This window comes from Trichosurus vulpecula, chromosome 4, assembly GCF_011100635.1.
Source record: "Trichosurus vulpecula isolate mTriVul1 chromosome 4, mTriVul1.pri, whole genome shotgun sequence".
NCBI classification, from domain to species: domain Eukaryota; kingdom Metazoa; phylum Chordata; class Mammalia; order Diprotodontia; family Phalangeridae; genus Trichosurus; species Trichosurus vulpecula.
Genome location: NC_050576.1, coordinates 406,295,356 through 406,321,490, shown reverse-complemented (window position 1 = coordinate 406,321,490; position 26,135 = coordinate 406,295,356). Strand labels below are relative to the sequence as shown.

Here is a 26,135-nt window from a genome sequence, read left to right as displayed (position 1 = left end):
AAATAAAATATTAGCAAAAAGATTGCAGCAACTCATTACGAGAATATTACACTATGACCAGGTAGGATTTATTCCAGGAATGCAAGGCTGGTTCAATATTAGGAAAACTATTAGCATAATTGACCATATCAACAACAAAACTAGCAGAAACCATATGATCATCTCAATAGACGCAGAAAAAGCCTTTGACAAAGTACAACACCCATTCCTATTAAAAACACTAGAAAGCAAAGGAATAAGTGGAACCTTCCTCAAAATTATAAATAGCATCTACCTAAAACCATCAACAAGCATTATTTGTAATGGGGATAAACTAGATGCATTCCCAATAAGATCAGGGGTGAAACAAGGATGTCCATTATCACCCCTATTATTCAATTTGGTACTGGAAGCATTAGCTGTAGCAATAAGAGAAGAAAAAGAAATTGAAGGAATTAGAATAGGAATAGAAGAAACTAAATTATCACTTTTTGCAGATGATATGATGATTTATCTAGAGAATCCTAGAGAATCAAGTAAAAAACTACTTGAAATAATAAACAACTTTAGCAAAGTTGCAGGATATAAAATAAACCCACATAAATCCTCAGCATTCCTATACATTACTGACAAAGCCCAACAGCAAGAGATAGAAAGAGAAATTCCATTCAAAGTTACTGAAGGCACTATAAAATATCTGGGAGTCTATTTGCCAAGACAAACCCAGGGCCTATATGAACATAACTATGAAACACTTTTCACGTGAATAAAATCAGATCTAAATAAATGGAGAAATATCAGTTGCTCATGGTTAGGCTGAGCTAATATAATAAAAATGACAATTTTACCTAAATTAATCTATCTATTCAGTGCCATACCAATCGAACTACCAAAAAATTTTTTTACTGAGCTGGACAAAATAATAACAAAATTCATTTGGAAAAACAAGAGGTCTAGAGTATCTAGGATATCAATGAAAAGACATGCTAGAGATGGTGGCTTAGCCACACCAGATATTAAACTGTACTACACAGCAGCAGTCATCAAAACTGCCTGGTACTGGTTAAGAAACAGGGGTGTGGATCAGTGGAATAGGATAGGTACACAAATAGGTGAAATCAACAAGTTTAGCAATCTACTCTTTGATAAACCCAAAGAGGCCAGCTTCTGGGCTAATAATTCACTATTTCACAAAAACTGTTGGGAAAATTGGAAAATGGTAGGGCAAAAACTGGGCATAGACCAATATCTTACACCATATACCAAAATAAAGTCAAAATGGGTTCATGATTTAGGAGTAAAAGTTGATACTCTAAGTAATTTGGGAAAGCAAGGAATAGTTTACTTATCAGATTTGTGGAAAAGTAAAGAATTCATGACCCAACAAGAGATAGAGAGCATTACAAAATGCAAAATGGATAATTTTGATTATGTCAAATTGAAATGTTTTTGTACAAAAAAAGCCAATGCAACAAGAATTAGGAGGGAAGCAGAAAATTGGGAGAAAATCTTTGCAACTAGTATCTCTGATAAGGGCCTCATCTCTAAAATATACAGGGAGCTGAGCCAAATATATAGGAATACAAGCCATTCCCCAATTGAGAAATGGTCAAAGGATATGAACAGGCAGTTTTCAGAGGAAGAAATTAAAGCTATCTACAGGCATATGGAAAAATGCTCTGGATCGCTGCTGATTAGAGAAATGCAAATCAAAACAACTCTTAGATACCACATCTCTCCTGTCAGATTGGCTAAAATAACAAATCAGGAGAATGATAAATGCTGGAAAGGATGTGGGGAAATTGGAACATTGTTGCATTGCTGGTGGAGTTGTGAGCTGATCCAGCCATTTTGGAGGGCGGTTTGGAACTATGCCCAAAGGGCTATAGAAATGTTCATACCCTTTGACCCAGCAATACCACTTCTAGGGTTGTGTCCCAAAGAAATCACGCAAGCGGGAAAAGAACCCATATGTACAAGAATATTTATAGCGGCTCTCTTTGTGGTAGCCAAGAATTGGAAATCAAAGGGATGCCCATCAATTGGGGAATGGCTGAACAAACTGTGGTACATGAAGGTAATGGAATACTATTGTGCCATAAGAAATGGGGATGATGCAGACTTCATAACAACCTGGAAAAACCTACAAGACATAATGCTGAGTGAGCGGAGCAGAGCCAGGAGAACATTGTGCACAGCCACAGATATATGGATTCCGTGAGGACCAACCCTGACAAACTGCGCTTTTCTCAGCAACCTAAGGGGCAAGGACAACTCCAGGGGACTCACGATGGAGAATGCTATCTTCATCGAGACAAAGAACTGAGAAGTTTGAATACAGACTGAGGCACACTACATGCTCGCCTTTTCTGCTTCTCTTTTGTTTTTGTTTGTGGGGTTTTTTTTTTTTTTTGGTTCTGTTTCTTCTTTCTCATGATTCATTCCATTGGTCAAAATTCTTCTCCATGACTTGACTAGTGCATAAATTAATTCAATGCGAAGTTATACATGACAGTTATATGAGACTTCATGCCGTCTTGGGGAGGGAGGGGGGAGGGAGGGGAGAAAAACTGGAACTCAAAACTATGTAGAACTGTGCGTGGTAAACTAAAAATAAATAAAGAAATTAAAAAAAATTATTTGTATACTTAAGTGGAAAAAATATGTTTAAAAAGCAGTTCAACCCTAGAAGTGATGTTGCTGGGTCAAAGGGTATGAACATTTTTATAGCCCTTTGGGCATAGCTCCAAATTGCTCTCCAGAATGGCTGGATCTGTTCACAACTCCACCAGCAATGTAACAGTGTTTCAATTTTCCCACATCCTCTCTAGTATTTATCATTTTCCTGTTTTGTCATTTTAGCCAATCTGACAGGAGAGATGTGGAACCTAAGAGTTATTTTGATTTGCATTTCTGTATCCTAAAGAGATCACATAAGTGGGAAAAGGATCCATATATACAAAAAAATATTTATAGCAGCTGTTTTTGTAGTGGCAAGGAATTGGAAATCAAGGGGATGCCTGTCAATTGGGGAATGGCTGAACAAGTTGTGGTATATTAATGTAATGGAATACTATTATGCTATAAGAAATGGGGAAGATACAGACTTAGTAATAACCTGGAAAAACCTACATGATATAATGCTGAGTGAGTGGAGCAGAACTAGGAGGACATTACACACAACCAAAGATATACTGATTCAGTGATGACTAACCTTGATAGACTTGGCTCTTCTCGGCAATACAAGGTGCAAAGACAACTCCAAAGGATTCATGATGGAGAGAGCTATCTACACCCACAGAATGAACTGCAGAGTCTGAATGCAGATTGAGGCAAACTATTTGCTCTCCTTTTTTTTTCTTTTGTTTTTTTTCATCTTTTTGTTTTGTTTTTGTTTCTTCTTTATCATGAATCATTCCATTGGTCATAATTCTTTACAATTTGGCTATTGTGTAAATAAGTTTAATACGAAGTTATATGTAGAAGATATATCGGATTCCATGCCGTCTTGGGGAGGGAGGGGGAGAGGCAGGGGAAGACAATATGGAACTCAAAACTGTGCAGAACTGAGTGTTGTAAGCTAAAAATAAAAAATCTTCATTAAAAAAAAGCAGTTCAAGCTCTATCTTCTGCTTGAAGTCTTTATCAATTCTCCCAATTACTAGAGCCTTCCCTCACAAACTGTACTGGTGGTACTTTATGTATATTTGTATTTATTAGCTTTATTTTATGTTGTATACATTTTTATATATACTTGTATCCCCAGTAGTTAGTGCCGTGTCTAGTAGGTGCTTAATAAGTATTTGTTGAGTGATTGATCAACCGACAACAGAATGCTGCTGCATTTAAAATTTTGTCACTGCCATTATTTTCCTCAAATATTTAGCATTTTTGCTGATTAAGGGATATTTTCACTTTTTTTCTTTTTCTTTTGGTCTGTTTCTTCATTTGCACCATGATAATATGGAAATATGTTTTTCATGATTTCATATATACAACCTATCTCAAATTGCTTATTGTCTCAGGGAGGGGGAGGTAAGGAAGCAGAAAAAATTAGAACTCAAAATTTTAAAAAAATGAATATTAAAATTATCTTTACATGTAATTGGGAAAAATAAAATACTATTAAAAATAAAAGGAAATGTTTAGCATTTTAATATGACCATGTGAACTGTGAAATACTAATACTATAGATATTCAGTTATATGAATGCATTGACATTTAAGCTATATTGCTATTAAAATCTTTTCATCATAAAACCAAAATAGTAGTTTATAAAGGATGTTTCATCAACTGGAAAACCAGAAGAAAGGAATATTATTCCATATCTAACCTATAAAGTAATCTTTGATTTCAGTGATGTGTTCTTACTTTGTTTACTCAAAAGGTAGCAATAAACATAGAATGTAATCTGCAGGTCCCTTAATTCTAAAGACAACTTTTCTTTAGATTCTCAGTTGTTTGTACAGCTGCCTTTTAGAATGATTCATATCATGTTTCCTCATGCTGTTCTCATTGCTGTCTTAAAATTCAAACCTGCTTTGAGAAAGAAAATTATTTTGCACACTTTATTTACCTTTGTAAATGGGAACTACTGACTCCATCATTGATATTATCCATTTTATCTTTTAAAAATGTTCTGCTCTTATTATCTTTTTCTAAGCTGTCATTACTTTTTAATTGGAAAGAAAATGTTACCTTTGCAAGGTTGTGCCAAGAAGAAACAGTGAAATGCCTCCTGAAATGTTTTCTTTTTTTCATTTTGTTTTGCTGTGGAAACTTTGTTTTTGAGTGAGTATGGGGAACATCGAGTCATAAATTGATTTGTTGGTTTGTAAGGGAACTAAATAACTTTAGCCAGAAATGCTAAAGAAAAACAGACTTAAGACTTCAAACCATTTTTGATTTTTTTGGTATGGCTACTTCCCTGATACTGTCCCTTTTGTAGATTTTGAAGGTATCTCAAAGGCCATCTAGTCCAATACTTTATTTTACAGATGAGGAAACTGAGGCCCAGAGAAGTAAAGGGACTTGTCTGACATTTTGGGTGAATTACTTTGAACAAGTATTAATTTTGATATGGTTTCATTTTGTAACGGCAGTAGCCGTGTATATGTATTTCTACTGACATTAGGACAATTCAGAAGTCTGACCTTGATTAGATAAAACCAGATCAAGTTGATTTTTCCACCTTTCTTTAAGTTTTTCCCACTTGAATGCTGGATTTCATATACATACGCATTTTATCATTCTCTTTTTTGTGTGTTTTTAGTCCTGTAGTTTTAAAGAATGGATATTGCTCCAAGGAAACATGCAAAAATTGTAGCTCAAAAACCCTTCAATGATTGTCAAAGATATTTTAAAAGCAGTAGCTGTCGAGTGCAGGGAAATCAAGTATTTCAACAATTTTTTAAGCCCACATCAAAACAAGACCTGCCACACCAAAGTCTCTCTGTCTCTGTCTATCTGTGCTGGCAATCATTTGATTGACTTCCCTTATCAACTCCTAGGAAGAAGTCTAATGGATAATTTTGAGCTCATGAAGAACTGTTGACAGTTGAAAACATAAATAGGGAATTTAGAAGAGATATTAGGAGTGGAGATATGAATTTGGAAGCCATCTCCCTAAAAGTGATAGGCACAGGAATGAATGAATTGCCAAGGGAGAGAGTACAGAGTGAGAGGATAAGGGAGCCAAGATCAGACCCATGGTGGGGCATCCACATTAAGCATTTCCTAATAAGAGGAGTCAGCCATGATTTAAATAGAGGAACAGTTCAGGACAAGAACCAAGAAAGAAAAGCTGCAAGAGGAGAGAACATGTTCAATAGTTTTGGTTTACATTGTCCAAAGATGCAGAGAGTTTAAGGAAGATGACTGGAAAGAAAAAAAAAGGTCATTAGATTTGGTGATTAGGAAGTCACTGATGATCTTAGAGTTGTAGAGGGTAGTGGTGATCAAGAAAATGGAAGCATTTAGGCACTGGTAAGAAATTAAGTGGAAGTTTTTAAATAAGTTGTACAGAGAGGAAATATGGTCACTCTCAAAATCACTCTGCCACCAAGGGTGCGACTCTTACTGTGAACAATGGGCTACTGCTGCTCTATGATGTCAGGGTGACCTTAGGTCATTTGTCTGGGATAGGGAACTGCAGTGCTCAGTCCTGGTATAGGTGTTTAAGGAAGCACATCGACTTTTTTCCTCATCCTCAGGGCACAGTCCTCTCAGGAAAGTCTATTCTTTTTCTGATACTTATTTTGCTCCAGTTGCTTTGCTTCTATTGGAAGCTCCTTAGCCCCTTTAGCTTTCCCCTATGAGGGAGACTTGCATCCATGAAAGTCATTTGGATTTGGATTTGCAGAAGTTACTGCTATTGGGAATGTTTGAAGTAACATGTTTCTTGCTCTTCTTGAAACTCCTACTGGTAAGGGATATTTCAGACTTAGGGCTGGGCAGGGAGGAATAAGGGAAAGGTGTCATTGATTGTTAGTAGCAAATGGGGGAAGAAAAGGGCTGAGACTTTTGAGATAAACAGTTTAAAAGACCAACCAGTCCTCAAAATCAGGCCAGAAGAAATCCTCAGGCTCTTTTTCCTTAGATCTAGAAAGCAGCTTCCTTCTAGCTGTCCCATAAGCCTGGCCAAGAGAACATCCGTACTGGAGAAAATGGGAAGCAGGAAGACTTTTTGTGGGAATATGTTCTAAAGAGTCCTAAATGACCAAGATCACTGAATTCTGTTCCTGGTTCTCTGACATGTCGTGGTATCTCTGATAGTCTCAAAATGGAAATCATTTATATTTTAGTTAAAAAATAAATTCAATAAATATTTACTAACTGCTCATGAAGCAAGGTCAGTTTCTAGGCACTGGGGTCCAAAGACAAAAGTGAAAGATTCTTTGTCTTCAAGGAGCTTAATATATTAAACACAACATGAAGACATTTATCTGTACCTTTAGTTTAAAAGATATGCCATGCTGGGGGGAGAAGGAATGGTGTCCCAAAATACTATATCACCCCATTGAATGGTATCAAAACTCAAAAATCATGGTGTTAGCAATCATTCTGTTTTAATTCAATACCAGATATCTAGGAGATAAAAACATTCACTTGTTAAGTAATTATTTGGCATTTCAAAACCAGAAAGGCTGTTAAATATCTTTGAGATACTAGATTTAACTAAATGTTCATCATAATCTGGATGTTTTTAGTTTTCCTGAAGGTTGTATAGTCTTTGTTTCTTCTAAAACCTTAGCTAGGCACATGAGCTCATGCTTTCAGTGACTCACAAATATATCTATATATGGCTGACTGAAATTAGGGTGCTTCAACCACAGGGTTCACACAAAAAAGATTTTACCTTCCGGTCCTCCTTAGTAATTCTTGCCTTCTATTTATCTGCTGGGTGAGATTTTCAGAAATTAGTAAACTAAGTTTTTTCTGAACAAGCATAGAAACAATAATTTTTGTCCAGGCTTTCAATTTACACCTCACAGAAAAATGGTTGTTACATTTCTATAGTACTTTGTAGTTTACAAAGCACTTGTACATACATCCATGACAGTTGGAAACATGAGTATGGAATTTAGAAGAGATATTAGGAGTGGTGATATAAATTTGGAAGTCATTTGCCTAAAGGTGATAATTGAAGTCATAGAAATGAATACATTGCCAAGGGAGAGAGTGTAGAGTAAGAGGATAAGGAGGCCAACATCAAAACTATGGTGGTAGGAGAGGGAGGGGATCCAAATAAAGCATTTCCTAAGAGGAGGAGTCAGCAGTGAACAAAGTAGAGGAGCAATTTGGAGGAAGAACCAAGAGACCGCAGCTGAAGGAGGAGAGTATGTTCAGTAGAACATACTATATCTATACATCTAGATCTACGTATGGATATAGATAAATCTAGATTGAGGTCTAGATGGATATTATCTTTCTTTTTAACTGAAACAGCTTACCTATCTTTCTATCAGAGGCAGTATTTTATCTATATCTATATATATATATATATATATACACATACACATATAAGTTATATAGAGGCAGTACAATATATGTGTCTGTGTAAATATGTAAGTGTGTAGTTGTTGAGTTGTTTCAGTTGTGTCCAACTCTTTGTGGCCCCATTTGGGATTTTCTTGGCAAAGATACTAAAATGATTTGCCATTTTCTTCTCCAGATCATTTTATAGATGGGAAAACTGAGACAAACAAGAATTGAGTGACTTACCGAGGGTCACACAACTATTAAGTGTCTGAGGTCAGATTTGAACGCAGGAAGACGAGTTTTCTCGACTTGACTCTTATCTTCACTATCTTTACTCAATCTGCTATATCATCTAGCTGATATTTATATACATATCCATATCTATATCTAGATATATATGCACACATAGGTAAATGGATTCAATTTTCTATGTAATAATGTTATTTTTTCCTTTTTTGCCATTCCTTTTTCATCTTAAATGTATACAAAAGTTATGCTGAAATGCCCGATTATGAATATATGTACATAAGGTGGACCAAAAGTACCTGGGCAGGAATAGGGCCTCTTACTGGTAAGGAAAAAAATGGGAATCCAGTATTAGAATACAGCTATGAGATACGACAGTTGGACTTTTGGTGGGCCAGCAGCATAAGGTCAGTTCCAAATAACTGGTACCTCAGAGATGAGGGAGATAACTCTGACTGCCAGTTGACAATGGGCAGCTCTATGATGTCAGGATGATCTTAGGTCCTGTGAATAAGATGGCATCACAGGCTCAGCCCCAGTTGGTACAGGTGTCTGAGGAAGAAGTGTGTGTCTAGTTTTCTCTATATCCTGGAACATAATCTTCTCTGGTGAGAATGCTCTATTTCTAAATGGAATGGGTTTTGTTTATCTCAGTTGGTTCATTTCTCTTAGGTATATATACATATACATATATATACATATACATATATATATGTATATATATACATTTACAATAATGGAAGAGGGAAGAAAATAACCAGTTAAAGAGAAACTAAAGAGGAGAGTCTGTAGATGATCAAATCTTACGTTTTATTTTATTTTTTTTAAGGCAACTGTGGCATTAGAGAGCCAGCTTCCAACTTAGGAAGACTTAGGTTCAAATCTCACCAATGAGATACTAGGTCATGTGATCCACTGGCAACCTAAAATTTAGTACATAAAGGAATTTCTCTTACTGGGAGTTTCTTAAACAAATACACATGGATGAAATGGATGCATGTCCAATCCAAAAAAGAAAATTACTTTAAAGTAGTGTTTGATGTATTTTTTAATATCACAGTAATTTCCTATACTACAATCTACCATGCCTGAATATCTCCTTGTGATGTTAAGAAAAGAGCAAGACTGAAAAACAAAATGATAATCTTAAGGGTTTTAAATGAAAAGTTTAGGAGTATGTATCATAGAGGCAGTAAGGAACCATAGAGGGTATTTAAGGGAAATAACATTGCTGGTAAAGTTTTGGGAAGATTCTTTTGTGGTTTTATGAAAGATCTGACTGCCTGACTGGAAATCAGAATTCTAATTAGGAGTCTGTTGCAATAGTACAAGTGAGAGAGATAATGAGAATCTGAACAAGAATGGCAGTCTGATTTTAGAAAAGAGAATAGATTTTGAGATAAAACTTTGCAGCTGACTCAGCAATGGTGGTGAAGATGAGTCAAGAACTGAAGATGACCCCCAATATTGAAAATCCAAATGGCTGGAAGGGTGGTGGCCCCTTCAACAGAAATGGAGAGTGGAGAAGAGGGAGGACTTGGTTAGGATTTGTCCATCCTTTCTCCAAACTGCTGTGCTTTCCATTAGACTGTGAGCTCCTTGGATAGGAACTGTTTTATTTTGGTTTGCCTTTCTTTTTATCCCCAGGGCTTAGGAGAGTGCCTGGCATGTAGTAGGTGCTTCATAAATACATGCTAGCTGACTAACTATCTTACTCTTCCCTAATAGTACATGTAAACAATAATAATTCCAAAGGAAATATTCAGTTCTTTTCTTAGCTCAAAAACTACCAAGGTATAGTTAGTTAGGTCATGCTTATATCTCTGAGATAACTCCAATAAAGGATGTTATTAATTCCATAGGCTTTTATTAGGCATTAAGGTGTGACTCCCAGCCAGGGCTATGCATGGCAGGTTTCAGGTGGATCTCATTTCCATTCTGGTCTGTTATCATGATTTTGTCTCAGTAATCCAACTTTTTGTGGACAAGAATAGTAGCAGAAAAAGGATAGAAGTTTGATTTCTACAGTGGAAGTAGCAGACAGTTCTCAATCCGATACAAAGGCAGCTCTTAGGTTCTAGGTCCTTAAGAGCTGCAGAGCAACTTCCTTCTGAATCCCTCACAAATCTCAATGGCAGCTTTGAATTAACTTCTGAAAAGGAAGGCCTCTGGAAAGCAGAAGGACTTTATGGTGAAGCCGAGGGAATCTGCATCATTATTGCATCATTCCTTTTCTTTCAAAAAGATACACTATTTTAGGTCATGTCAAGCCAATAAATATTTATCAAATGCTTAATTTGTGCCAAGAATAGCGTTGAGTGCTAGGCTTAATTGCTGTCATTAAGCAACATATTCTAATAGAGGGGACAATGTGCAAAAACTCTGTGTACATGCAAGATATAATATATACAGGGTAAATTAAATTAATGGTTATTTCAGAGGCAAGGCACTACTAGCCTTAAGGAGGACAAGGAAAGGTATCTTGCAGAAGGCGGGATTGTAGCTGGGTTTGAAGGAAGCCAGGGAAACCAAGAATCAGAGAAAGGAGAGGAAGCATAACATGCATGATAGACAGCCAGTGAAAATTCAGTCAGGAGATAGAGTATCTTTGTGGAAAGAACAGGAGGCTAGTGTCATTAGATCTTAGATTATGTGGAAGGGAGAGAAATCTCAGAGGACTTAAAAGGCAACAGGAGACCAGGCTATGAAGGGTTTTAAAAGCCAAATAACATTTTGTATTTGATCTTGGAGTTTATGTGTAGCCACTAGAATTTATTAAGAGAGTTAAAATGGTCAAAACTGCGTTTTAAGAAGATGATTTTGGTGTGACTGATTGGAGTAAGGAAAATGGAGGCAGGTATACCAACCAGAAGGTGGTAATTATAATAGCTTAGCGTTAAGGTGAAATGAGTGAGGGTCTGTGCAGGGTGGTGGCATTATCACAGGAAAGAATGGAGAATATGAGAGAGAGCTTGCAATTTATTTCAAATTAGCTAGAGCCAGGAATTCATAACTCTTTTTTTGTGTCATGGACCCCATTGGCAGTCTGGATACTATGGATGATTCCTAAGAATAGTGTTTTTGAATGCACAAAATAAAGTACATGGAATGACAAGGGAAACCAGTTACAGTATATTGAAATAGTTATTGAAAAAAAATATTTCATGGACCTCCCTGATAAAGTCCGCTGGGCTACAATATCACAAAATTTTCAAATAACCTTTACTTTACTTCACTTGTCTATAAAATGTGGGTAACATGGGTGCTTTTATGAGGTCTGAGTCAAGTCTGAATCTGAGCTGATTTTGAAAAATTAAACCATGTATCAAGTAGAGAAGGTCTTAGGCAACCAGAAAGACAGAATCTCAGTTAAAATAGGCCTTGAGAGCCAGAGGTAGTCCAGTCTGCTCATGACTAAGAATATTTTCCCCAATCCCACACTAGGATTTCACTAACAAGTCACCATCTAAAATTTGCTTCAATTGAAGACCTGTGGGGAGCTCACTATCTCCTGAGGCTAACCAGCATGCCTTTATTTAGTACTATTAGAAATTGTTAGCCTGAAATCTGCCTCACCAATTCTAGCCATTGCTTCTAGATCTGTCCTCAGGGCACAAGCAGAACATATCTAATCCCCATCTATGTGACTTTGCCTTGGTTTCCCAGGCTTTCTTCAGGTCTCAGCTTAAATCTTATTTTCTGCAAGAGGTCTTTTCCAGTCCCCATAGCTTCTAGTGTCTTTTCTGAGATTACTTCTCATCATACTTCATGCACATGGGTCTGTACCTAGTTATTTATATTGTGTACCTTGTTAGAATGGTTGAGCTCATTGAGAGCAAGGATTTATTTTACTTTTATTTGCATTTATGGTATTTAACACAGTTGCTGGCAAATAGTAAGGATTTAATAAATGTTTTTATTGATTGATTCTTGTGTGAGTCCAGCCATTTATCAAGTAACTTAAGTTCGTCCGTCTGCATTTGTGAGTATCTAAGAACACCAGGAGTCTCAGCTTTTAACTCATTTAAGGTAGCTAGGCATGTATGTTTACTGTGTCTAGGTCACTTAGGCTTCAATTCCCTCATTACTATGCCCCATCTACCTTTTCCAGTTTAAACAATATCTTCTTTAGTAAAGAAGCATGATTAATTCTGTAAAAGCAGAGGATGAATAATTCTACTTTCTTTCTATTGTCTTTTTAATCTATATATCGCTTCCTAAGCAATAGTCCTTTTAATTCCTTGTTTTCTTCTTGCTCTGAATAAGGAACAAATAAAGAAAATAAAATACACAAATAAAGAAAAGAAAGACAAAAGTTTTTCTATTGTCTTCAGTGGTCTATGGAATCATGGAATATTGAAGATAATCTAATCTAATCCTCTTGTTTTATAGATAAGGAAACTAGGGACCTGAGAAATGTGATAAGATTAGACTAGAGCAAGAAAGGGAACCTCTAAGGTCAACCTCTTCATTTTACAGATGAAACTGGTCCAGAAAAATTTAAGTGACTTGCCCCGTGAGGGACAAGAGTTAAAGATAGGATTTGAAGTCAGGCCTTGTGATTCTAAATTCAGTACTCACCCACCTCACATTTGACCAGTTTTAGTTAATTGTGGGCTTCAGCTAAATAAAATAATTATAAAACAACATTAATATATTAGGGATCTCACTGATGTGAAGCATAATAGGGACAGTTAAAAAATGCACTCCAAAGAGTTGAACCCAGATGTAGAGTACGAACTTGGAGTCTTTAAAAGTGGCCTCTGCCTCAATTGATAAATGGTTAAAGGATATGAACAGGCAGTTTTCAGAGGAAGAAATGAAAACTGTAGTCATAAGAAAAATGCTCTAAATCACTATTGATTAGAGAAATGCAAATCAAAACAGCTCTAATGTACTACTTCACACCTATCAGAGTGGCTAACATGACAAAATAGGAAAGTGATAAATAGAGAAAATGAGGGAAAATTGGAATACTAATTCATTGTTAGTGGAATTGTGAACTGATCCAGCCATTACGGATCAGCCATTTTGGAACTATGCCTGAAGGGCTATAAAAATGTGCATACCCTTTGACCCAGCAATACCACTTCTAGGGCTGTATCCCAAAGAGATCATAAAAATGGGAAAAGGACCCACATGTACAAAAATATTTATAGCAGCTCTTTTTGTGGTGGCCAAGAAGTGGAAATTGAGGAGATGCCTATTAATTGGGGAATGGCTGAACAAGTTGTGATATATGAATGTAATGGAATACTATTGTGCTATAAGAAATAAGAAATAAGAAAGCAGGCAGACTTCAGCAAAATCTGGAAAGACTTATGTGAATTGATGCTGAGTGAAGTGAGCAGAACCAGGAGGACATTGTACACAGTAACAGCCACACTGTGCAATGACTGACTTTGATAGACTTAGTTCTTCTCAGCAATGCAAGGGCCTAAAACAATTCCAAGACTCATGAAGGAAAATATCAAATCATCCACATCCAGAAAAAAGAAACATGGAGTCTACATGCAGATTGAAGCAGACTATTTTCTTCTGTTTTGTTTTGTCTTATGGTTTTCTTTCTCATGGTTACTCCCATGTGTTCTAATTATTCCTTTCAACATGACTAATGTGAAAATATGTTTAATAGGAAGGTATACGTATTGCATGTCGTCTTGGAGAGTGGGAGGGGGAAAGGAGGGGGAGAAAATGTAAAACTTATGGAAGTGAATGATGAAAACTAAAAATAAATAAACTTATTTTTTTTAAAAAAGTGGCCTCTGGACACTTTGTACTTTTATTTTAATAGGTCTTATTTCCTGAAGAAAACATCTGTAAGAGATTGAAGGAAAGAAGATGGAAGAAACTGCCTGATGGTGAGAACTCAGGTTTTCAGCCTCAAAAGCTTCTTTTCTCATCTTTTCTTATATTTCCTAGCTACTGAAAAATCCACTTAGACATTTTGCCCCCATGGTTAATTCAATTCAGCAAAAGTTTATTAAGTACCCCTTATATGCAGGTATCAGAGATGTAAAGACTAAATGAAAGTAATTCCTGCCCTCAAAGAACTTATATCACTTCTGGGTGTATGAGGTATTCAGGACTGGTGTGAGGTCTTGCCAAGCCCTTTTCTGGGTTTCTCTTCCACCTTTGGTGTCACTCACCTGTGGCTCCAAGAAGCTGTAGCATGCACACCCCAGTAAAATCATCTCTGCAGACAGGCTAAACCAGATTCCAGGTAACCAACAGGCCTCAAACCTGTTGGTGAACTAGGGGGATGTATACACCAAACACATGAAGAATTTCCCTGATGGGATGGGCAGATAAGAACAATTTGTTTCAAAGGCCTTATAAAAGTGGCAGAAGCAGATGCTGTGGAGGGCTTAGACTTGTTCAGATATCAATGATGCCAAGATCATCCACTGCATGCTGGACTACTGCCGATCATCTTGACTTCTGCACTTTGATGACTTTGGACAACTTTGCACAACTCTGCTTCACTTAAATCCAATTTATGCTCGAGTCAAGGGACATCACTCATACCATTTTACCATTTTTACCTACCTTGAAGTCCTATGTCAGCGGGCAAAGGATGAAGCTACAGACGCAAATACCCTGGGAGCTATAATCACAACCCTGCACACAGGCAGCCCAGGGCATAGGGTCATCTTCTTACTAGACTGAAGCAGCATCAGATGTGGCAGCCCCTTGGGTGCCTGAGCAGCCTTTTTTTTAAAATAGTGCTTGATTTTTTCCAGTTACATGGTTTTTAAAAATGTTGAGTTCCACATTTTCTCCCTTCGCTTTGGCAAGCAAATGAAGGCCAGTTCACCAAAGTTGGAGCTGGATACCTGTTTTTCTGGAGTGGCTGCAGTGATAGGGAGTGCCACGAAGCTGGCACAGGTTTCACAATCAAATCTACCCTAGTCAACAAGCTTGTATGCCTCCTAAAAAAGTGAATGACAAGCTCATGACAACGTGATTGCCCCTTGTAGGAAAGTGCCATTTGATATAGATTATTATATGTGCAGTTATGTAAACATATTTTCATAATTAGTCATTTTGTGAGAGAAGAAACAGACCAAAAGGGGGAAAATCAATCACACACATACACACACACACACACAAATATATAAAGTGAAAATAGCATGTTTCAATCTGCATTCAAACTACATCAGTTTTTTCTCTTGATATGGTAACATTTTCCATCATGAGTCCTTTGGAATTATCTTGGATCATTGTATTGCTAAGAAGAGCTAAGTTAATCATCATATAATGTTGCTGTTACTGTGTACAATGTTCTGGTTCTGTTCACTTCACTTTACATTGGTTCATGTAAGTCTTTCCACATTTTTTTGAAATCTGCTTTGAACAGTCTATTTTAAGGACCTTACTGTTTACTTCCTAACATGACAGAAGGGGCTAGAAAAGGTGCCCTAAAAATTGTCACCTAAACTTAACCCTGGCCTGCTTATTGCAGCAGATGGGTATCTTATCTTGTGGTCAAAACATAAAAAGATGTACAAAAACTTTTGTGAAGATGATTCCATTCACCAATGGTACGTGGAACATGCAGATGCTTATGGACCTCATGAAATCCAGTGGACCTGAAAGGCAAACAGCTCTTGTTGCAAGAGAACTCAGCAGCTATCTCATCCAAGTAGCAGCCCTGAGCAAAACATGGCAGGCAAATGAAGGCCAGTTTACCAAAGGTAGAGCTGGATACCTGTTTTTCTGGAGTGGCTGCAGTGATACGGAGTGCCATGAAGCTGGCACAAGTTTCACAATCAAATCTACTCTAGTCAACAAGCTTGTATGCCTCCTAAAAAAGTGAATGATAGGATCATGACAATGTGATTGCCACTTGTAGGAAAGTGCCATGCCACCATTTTCTGTGTGTACACTCCCACCATGATGAACCCTGATGGGGTCAAAGAAAAGATTTATGAATACTGGGAAACCCTCATCAACAACGTGCTGAGAAGAAGATAAACTTGTAATTCTGGGTGACTAATCCCTGAGCAAACATAGACTATCCAACACGGCAAAGAGTCCTTGGGAGGAATGGAATCAGAAACAACAGCAATGGTCCCTTTCTATTGAAGACTTGTGCCTCTCATGACCTTCTCAGCACCAACACTATCCTCTATTTACCTAAACACAATAAAACTTCTTGGATGCCCCTTTGCAGCAAATGTTGGCATTCAATAGACTATGTCAGGGCTGTCCAAAGTGTGGCCCATGCCAGTGAGATATATGCAGCGCCTACAAGTATAGAAATTTACATAAATGCCTCAGTAAACAAAGCCAAGCTACCACAGAGCTCTCACTAAAATGGCAAATCAAAATATATTGTCTATTGTTTCAATAAAAACCTAAGGTTGGACAGCCCTGGACTATGTCATTGTAAGGAGAAGAGACAGACAGGATGTGAGAGGGACAGAGGCAATGTATGGTGCAGAATGACCAATCATAGACATCCTCTCCAAGCTAAACATTTGCATTCAACAAAGGTGGCAGCCTGAAGGCAAGATGATTACCAGAAGACTTAATGTCAACAAATTATAGTGCTTCTCCTAACATGAACAATTTGTTGCTAACTTGGAGAGAAAGCTGACCCATCACACAATGGGCAGAAGTGGAGTAGAAAAGGACTGGGCAGCTTTCAGAGATCTGCTGTACATTTTACTCATTTGGGTCAGAATACTCACAAACTTCAATGTTGGTCTGATGAAAACAATGGAGAAATTCAGAAGCTGTTAAACAAAAAATGAGAACTCCACAGAGTTTACCAGCAGGATAGTTTGTCTCTAAGAAGGCAACATTCAATTCCATTAAGGTAAAGTGCAAACAAAGCTTAGAGAGATATGCAGGATTTGGGGCTCAGTAGGAAGGCAGATGAAATTCAGTTTTATGCTGATAGTAACAATCCAAAGTGCTTTTATAATGCCCTAAAAGCTATTTATGGGCCAAAGACCTATGGTGCATCTCAACTACTCAGTGATGATGGAGCCACATTGATTAGTGATAAGGACATGATCCTGGAGAGATGGCTGAACACCTCCATAGTGTTCTTGCCAGACCTCATGAACCAATGCTGAAGCCAATGACTGTATTTATCCAGATTGAAGTCTCCCTCTATAGCCAAATTTCCAACTGAAGAAGAGATTTTTAATACCATTAGGGTCCTCTCATGTGGCAAAGCACCTGGTATGTATTCTATTCCAGCTGAGATTTACTAGGGTGGGGATCCACTGCTCACACAAAAGCTGACTGAAATCTTGTAGGTTACATGGCAAGAGGAAGTTATCCTACAGGAGTTCAAGGATGTCTTCATCATTTATCTCTACAGAGGAAAAGGAAATAGGTTATTCTGTGATAAGCACAAGGGGGTCTCTTACAAGAGTCCTCCTTAATGAGCTGATCCTTCATCTGGAAGATGGTCATCTACCTGAGAGCCAGTGTGGCTTTATAAAGGGCTAAGAAATAGTACACATGGTGTTCCCTGAAAACTCCAGAAGAAATGCTAGGAGCCGAACAGAGGTCTATACGTAATGTTTGTAGCCCAAGGCCTTTGATACTGTCAGTCATGAGGCCTTGTGGAAAATTATGGCAAAATTTGGTTGCCCGGAAAAGTTCATCAGTATTGTAAGCCAGTTTCATGGTGGCATGCTTTCATAAGTTCCGGATAATGAATGATACTCTCACACTTTCCAGTCACCAATGGAGTGAAGAAGGACTGTGGGCTTGTTCCCATGCTTTATATTATGATATTTTCCATAATGTTGTCAGACACCTTCACTGAGGATAAAAACAGCATCAAGGTCAGCTACTGCACTAACAGTAAATTATTTAACTTGAAAAGGTTACAAAATTAAAATAGAAAAGAGTTAATGTGCAGATGATCGTGCATTCAATGGAGCCTCTAAGGCTTAGATGCAACAGAGTACAGAATCATTATCTGCCACTTGTGCTAATTTTGGCCTGACAATCAACCCCAAGGAAACAGAAGTTCTCCTGCCAGCCAGCACTGCACCATCCATACATGGATCCTTTGGTTACAGCAAATGGAGACATTTTGAATGCTGTGTATAAGCTCACTTACCTTGGCAGCATACTTTTCAGGGATTTCCAGATAGATGATGAGGTTGATGCATGCATTGCCAGAGGTAGGTCAGTATTTAGGAGGCTATGAAGGAAAGTGCAGGAGAGAAAAGATGTATTAGGCTACCTACCAAATTGAAGGTCTACAGAGCTATTGTGCCAACCTCATTGTCTGCCTGTGAAACCTGGACAACATACCAGAGCTATGCCAGGAAACTGGATTGCTTCCATTAGAATTGTCTTGGGAAAATTCCACAGGTCACCTGCCAGGATAAGGTATTGGACACTGAAGTTCTTTCTCAAGCTAAACTGCCAAGCATTCAAATTCTACTGCAGAGAATGCAACTTTTATAAGCTGGCCACATTGCTTGAATGTGGAACATATATTTGCCTAAAAAACTATTTTATGGAGAACTCCCACAAAGGCCAGAAGAAGCAATACAAGGGCACTCTCAAGATCTCTCTGAAGAACTTTGGAATCATTTGTGAGACATGGGAACCACTGGCCTAGGACCTTCCAGCGTAGCTTACCCACATCAAAGAAGGTACTGTGCTTTATAAACAAAGCAGATTTGTAGTAGCCCCAAAGAATTGTGAGATGTGAAGATTTAGAAACATCTCCACTCCAAATATTCATATGAACTATCTGCGCCTGACCTGTGGTAGAACCTTCTGAGGTCATATTGCTTTGATCAGCCACAGTCAGACACACTGTACCTTGACCACAACATGTTGATGCCATTTTGGTCCTCTTAGAACATGAAGGACAATAACCATACTTCTGAGGAAAGCCACATACTCACAGAAAAAGACAAAGTGATTCCTGGAGGGTGGAAGAAAGTTACTAGAAGGGGATCAGGAAATATATTTTATAGGAGAGCAGTACCTTAGCTTAAACTTAAAGGGAAATAGAAATTGCAGGAAGAAGAGCTTATAATGATGAGGTGAAGTGTTCTAAGAAAAGGGGGGTACAACTTGTGCAAAGGCTGGGAGGTGGGAGATAGAATGATATGTACAAGGAACCACCAGCAAAGCTGACTGCTTGGGCTAGAATATAGAGTGTATGAAGGGGAGTAACAGAATGTTCAAAAGGTCTTGAAAGGTAGGCTGTTAAACTACAGCCATCTGAAGGGTTTTAAATTGTCAAGGAGTAGAATGTAGTTTAGAAATGTTATCCTAATGGCATTAAGAAACCACTAGAGCTTCTTTGATAAGGAAGTGCCCTGACCAGACCTTTACTTCAGGAATGTTTGGCAATCTTACGAAAGAGGGATTAAAAAAGCATAGACTGGAGGTGGGAGGGGACCCTTCAGAAGGCTATTATAGAAGCTGCAATAAGAGATGATGAAGGCCTGAACTAAGACAGTATAGAAGGAAGGATGCATGTCAAAGATGTTAGGTATTATTGCCAAGAGTTGCCAAATAAGGATATGGGAGATGAGTTGAGTTAAGGAGTCAAGCCATGACCTTGAGTTTAAGAATTTAGGTTACTGGTTGTGATATTCATGCGTATGGCAGAAATAGGAAAGTTAGGAAGAAAGGGGTAGGTTTTTGACCATGGTAAGCAATAATATTGTAAGGCCTTGTCCCATGAAGGCCAGGCACATGTTTCCTTATAATTTATTGAAACTGTTCTCAAACCATACTCAACCCAATACTTACTTGGCTCAGGGAGCTAATGGTTCAGGCCATTTTTATGTAACTTCATGGGTAGGCTAGGTACCAAAAGTCAAGGCACAAGGAATCGCCTGTTTCTTCCCTAAGACTTCCAGCCAGCAGCTGGTAGAGAGAAGCTATGCTTAACTGAATCAGTGCTGTATCTTCACTGAAGTGCTTTCTTTTCTCCCCTAAATATTCTTCACTTGCCTAGGGCTGAATAAATGTCCTTTTGTTAACTTTCAGAAACATTGTTCTGTGAGTGCTTCATTTCATTCCAATCTCAAAACTCAGCTATCATACTAGTTTGAGTCAGAATTAATCTTACTTCATATATAAGAAGAAAGAAAGTGAGTTTTGTTGTGGACTTGTAGAGTTTAACACAACTATAGGATATCAGGTGGCGATGTTCAGAAGGCACTTGATGATGGTGGGTCCCGTAATGGCTTATGGTCCATTGACCTTGTATGGCAAGTTTTCTGTTATAGTTCCCTTCAAATGCTTCCCATTCCATTTCTCACTTTTCTGAAGTTGCCTTCCCTATACATGTTACTTGTGTTTCTCTTATACCTTTGATCTTACACACACAGCCTCAGTAAAGGTCAATAAATTCTTTTCAGCTCACATCGTGTTGGTCTCTTTCAGGACCCTGTGTTGCTGAGAAAACCTGGAGGCTACAATCCTTAAATAAAAGGATAGAAAGGTAATGTAGAAATTCCCTTGCCTTACCACTATTCCAATGGGTCCCAGTTTTCGCAAGGACCAGTATAGTTAATGAACCATAGAAACCAGTATTGTTAATGGATGTTAAGAGTGTACATGACCTATGACCCCATAGGCTTTTATTTAAGGCCTGGGTGCTCATGAATGGTATCCTTCTTTCAAAATGAATGTTTTCTCATGACTTTCTAGATTCACATTTCCTCTCTTTGGGTTATTAATTAATGAAACATTTTCCATTTGAATTTTCAGGTTAGTTTCTGGAACACATCACTTTCTGGTTCAGCTGATATCCTGCTGAATTATGTGTTACCTCCTTTTGGTTCAGCTGTCAGTCTCTGACCTTTTAATGTTTTCCCTCTTTGCTACTTCAGGAAGAAGTTTATTGACAAGTCGATCAACAAAACCAGGGGAACAGAGCTAAGTTGCCATCCACCATCTTATTCCCGCTGTTATCCTGTGGTAGGAGGACAATTACTAGGTGGAAGTAAAAAAGGTTGGCAAAGGAGATATTTAAAGGGATCTTTGGACTTCCAGGTCTTGTTAAGAGGTCTAAGAGGTATTAAAGCATCATATCCCCAAGGTAAGCACTCTCAGAAAAGACTCCACCAAGTAACATCACCGAGTCATACCTGCCAGATTGCACATTTACCCTGCACTAAACACCCCAGGTTCATGTCTACCCCAACACTCTGCCTCTGTCATCAAGCTAGGTCAACATCATACCTTAAACATTGGGCCATGGCTCCACTGAAGTCCAAGCACCAGGTTAAGATTCTACAAAGCCCCAAACAGTCCAAGGTCATGCCTAATCGAGAGCCTTCGTGGAGTTTATTTTACCTGAAGCCATGTATAGTGGATGGTATGATTATCCCTAATGAAATTGTTAAGAACATAGTCAGTTCCATCCCCCAGAGCAGAATCCACAGAGACATCCGAAAACAGATCCTCCTGAGGTGGATGAGGGGGCGTCCTAATCCTCAGCCCGGCCCACGTCTGTCATCAACTTATACAGTCTGCTTAGTTTGTGCCTCCTGGATCCGATATGGCTGTTCTCACGTTAAGGGAAGAAAAGATCCTAATGGAGCAAAATTACTGGCTATACCCACACCTCTGCCTGGTTCTGAGGGGGAAATGGGTGTGAGGTTAGTTCTCCAAGTTCCACAACCAAAACCAAGCTCCATTCCTTGCCTTCCAAGTCCTAGTTATGAAGAGCAGCACTCTCAGGCCCCTGAAGAAGAATATGACATTTTGATCACACCTGAGGGAGAGAGGAGTCAGGAGGCTCAGGAGATTCAGGAGGCTCAGGAGACTCAGGAGGCTCAGGAGGCTCTTGTCCTCGCTGGGGCTACTACTACGTTCCAGGCTTCTACCTCTGCAATACAAACGGTGACTCCTGCTATTCAACCCCAGAGTATCAACCACCAGTTCCAGGGTGTTAAATGGCTGCTTTATATAAAAACAATGACTGGACCTCTACCTCAGTATCCACCTTCTTCACTTTCCTCTTCCTCATCTTCCCCCTTCTCTCCATCATCTTCTTTCTCAGACTGTGTGTCCTTTGAATCATTTATTTACCAGCGACTGCCTCCAGGAGTCTATTGGCTTGACTTTATCTACAGCAAAGATTACCAAGCAAGAGAAAGAAGAATCTCTGAAAGACACCAGCCCTCAGGAGGGAAAATGCTTGCAAATAACACCACCAAAAAACCACCTAGAGCAAAAGCACCAACAGGATCTGGGACCTTTCTCAAAGCAGTCCTGGAAAAATTTCAAAATAACATTTTCAAATTAAATTAACATCTTTTCTCCTTAAAAAAATATTTGTACCCCCTCATGAATCTCTGAAATGTGATGGGGTTTACGACACATTTCTTTTTTATTCATATTCTAGCGCTTTCCTTTGGGGGGTTAGAAGTGACTGAGTTATTAGTGACCTTCCTAATAATCAGGAAAAACAATGTCCATATTCTCCCTTCCATCCCCCCCACCCACCTTCTAGCTTCTAGTCAGACAAATTCAATTCGGAATGAATGAAACCAAATACTACATTCTTTGCCTCTTTTGTAATAATACAAAGAATATATTATTTCATATGTGAATGTATTTTTAAATTTTCTTGCTTCATGGGGCTTTATAAAGAATGCTTATTGAATCTGTAAGCTTACTGTTGATTATTATCTCTAGTGTCAGTTCTGGACAAATAAAGCCTATACCCACACATCTCAGTGCTTCCATATTCAGCATTCTCTTCCCAGTGTGCTTTTTTTTCTTACTCTTCCTGAGGACTGTTTAAGACTAATGTCTACTCCAGTGATATTGCCCAATCTGCATTTTCAGGATTTCACCAGGAGGAATAGACTGTTCCTCACACGGGGCAGAGGTTTGAATTGAAGTCCTGTTTGAATGAACAATGAATGAAGAAGATATTAAATGCTTTTAAAATATAGACTGCATTGAGTAATTTTTTTTCTAATCCAAATTCACCGCTTTCCCCATCCTTCAGAAAGTCATTCAGTTACATGGCCAACTCAAACAAGGCTTCCAAGTCTCTAGTTACAGCTTTCCTTTAAATCCTCAAATCTTTCCAAAGGAACTCTGAACACACTTGCCTTTTCTTAGCCCAAGATGACTTCTAGTTGGTGAAAGGAGCTAACAGTGAGGGTTGCTGTCCTAGTACTGGCTATCACTGTTATTCCTGTTGTGAAAGGGATACCTCAAAATGGCCAAGAACCCTGCCTTACTGAGGAGCTGAGAACTTTCCCAGGAGGGAACTACCTTTTTCCACCAAAGGGATACGCATTCTAAGGAAGCCCCTCATTTTCCCTATCACTGGTACTGTCCCTAAAAATCTCTCACAAGAGAATGAGATTGTGTTGTGGAACCTCAAAATATTGATGAAGGAAGACGATTCCCACAATACTTTAGAAAAGGGCTTCTTAACCTTTTCCACTCATGACCCCTTTTCGCCTAAGGAATTTTCATGCCACCCCTGGTATATAGGCATATAGAATATACATACAAATCAAACATTTACTGATAATCATAAAGAAATTTATTTTAAAACAATTCTTTGGCAAACATGTAATTTTACAATTTATTAAAAATGAAAGCAAATTTGCATACTAATGAGATAGATGTACTTGTTTATTTTTACATAAGGAATTAAATCTTGGCAGAATATTTGATTGTGCAATATATAGAGCACCTTCAACATTTTTCAGAGTTGATCAATGTTTTGATTTTATAATCACCAATGCTGAGAACTCTGTTTTGCATAAACACATAGTACAAAATGACAGAAATATGTTTAGGGACATTTTAGAAATTGTTGTCCTAATCTCATGCCAAAATTCATTTAGCAATTTTGTATGTACAGTAAAAGCACTGCAATTCATAATATACAATGGTTGTGAATCTGAGCTGAGGTGATTTTCTGTCAGCATTTGTTGGTGGTACGTGGTGTGAGGGCATGCACAGTGCAAAATGCTCATGTTTTGTGTTCAGAAAGAAGGATGCAGTGAAGTTGTGTGATGCAATACAATCAAATGCTGCCAGAAACACCTCAGATTCATTATGCATTTGATTTTGAATTAATTTTTGGTCATTGCACATTCAGAAAACTTTTACTGTTGCCAAATTTTTTGAGACCCCTACATTCAGTTATGAATATGGGGTCACGATCCACAGTTTAAGAACCACTGCTTTAGAGCGGGAGTTCTTAACCTGGGGTCCATGAGCTATTTCAATATACTGTAATTTTTCCTTTGTAATCTTTTTAATTTTATTTTTTGCATTCAAAATAATTATTCAAAGAAGGGGTCCATAGGCTTCACCAGACTGCCAAAGAATTCTATGACACAAAACTCTTGCTTTTAAAGAAAGGCCTTGATATTCCAGTGGGTCTACATGGAAGCAAGGACACCATAGCTTGGCTTACTGAGGCCGTTGTGAATCAATAAGCTGAGATACTACTTTGGTGGTAACAATATGTAGTTCCTAAATTTTCTACAGAGGAATAACCTACATTTCATGTTTACAGAAATTTTAGGCCAGAGACAAACATGGTTTTAAAGAGAGAGGGCAGAATATGAGAACAAAGGCTGTATTAGAAATAGAGCTGAGTCTGTCTCTAAATGGGTTCCTCATAGATTCAGATTTTCTAAGAACACTGACCTCTTGTCACAAGGGCCAAAAGATACCACACACACAAAGAAGTGGCCTGTAGGGAAACACACACTCCCCCAACATCCCTATAGAGAATAAAAAGATGCACCTACAAAAGTTGTTTCTTGTAGGGAAAATGCAGACAATGCAGGAGTACCCCTCCCATTGTTTTGGAGGATAACTTTTCTGTGGATACAAAATACCAAAAGACACAGAAATTGGTCAGCCCAATCAAACCTAACAGAAACAGTAACTGCCCTTCCTTTTCTTCAAATAACCCCCTGCAATTGTGGCACGATGTAGATCACTTGTTGCACTGGAATAGTAGATTAGTTTCTGAAGATAATCTACTTAAGATAGCCAACAACCTGCCTCTTACACATTTACCCTAGATAAAACCTAAAAATCGTACCATTGTACCGTAATGATCAGTTGTCCAAAGCCAAAGTATAGTAACTATCCATCACAGAGCTGCATAAAAATCAGCCAGAAATCCAAATGAAGGAATGAAATAAATATTCATTAAAGACCTACTAAATGCCAGGCACTGTCCTAAGTGCTTTAAAAATATTTTATCTGATCCTTGCAACAACCCTAGGTTGGTACTATTACCCCCATTTTACAGTTGAGGAAACTGAGGCATATAGGTTGAGTGACTTGCCGAGGGTCAGACAGCTAGAAGCTGAATCAGCACAGGTAAGAGCCTCCCAGTGTGGATCAATGACTTTTTAGGGACTCCTGAATCCTGCCACAATGTATCCAGAGGTCATGAGAATAGAGGGTTCTGATGAAGAAACCTCATGGTGGTTCAACACTCATAGTTCAGGGGCCTTAAAATGGCAAAGTCGTATCAAGATGCCACAGGTCCAGGGGCACCGTTCATCATACCCTGGCTTGAGATGACATTAGGTCCTGTGACCCACGACTCTGAAACTCTAGAAGATCTAGAGGAACCTAAAATTCCTACTGTTAATCTGAGTCCAGATATCCAGAGAATGGGAGGTCATTGCAGGTGACTCAGGTGGAGACCAATCAGGGCTGACTACCACACCAAGGGAAAAACCTAAATGGCATGAAGTCCCACTCAAAGAACTAAGGCTGGAGACAGGAGTAAACAGAAGAAGACTATAAGGAATTATTATAGATCCAGAAGCTTACAGAATTAATTAATAATTAATAAAACCAAACTGGGTGTTTATTTTAAAGTAACAAAATTTTGAAAGTATCATATGTATATGTGTGTGTGTGTGTGTGTGTGTGTGTGTGTGTATTGCAAACCAAATCAAAAATCTAAAAAG

General features: G+C 38.2%; 1 protein-coding gene across 1 annotated transcript; it reads left to right on the top strand.

Annotated features, from left to right (window-relative positions):
• Positions 1-6,138: 6,138 nt before the first annotated feature.
• LOC118845571 (casein kinase 2 subunit alpha' interacting protein) lies at positions 6,139-22,891 on the top strand. Its single transcript, XM_036753548.1, has 4 exons — positions 6,139-6,403; positions 14,000-14,066; positions 20,596-20,653; positions 21,045-22,891. Exons 1-4 carry the CDS (start codon positions 6,293-6,295, stop codon positions 22,468-22,470), a joined length of 1,662 nt encoding a protein of 553 aa, XP_036609443.1. The 5' UTR covers positions 6,139-6,292; the 3' UTR covers positions 22,471-22,891.
• Positions 22,892-26,135: the final 3,244 nt, after the last annotated feature.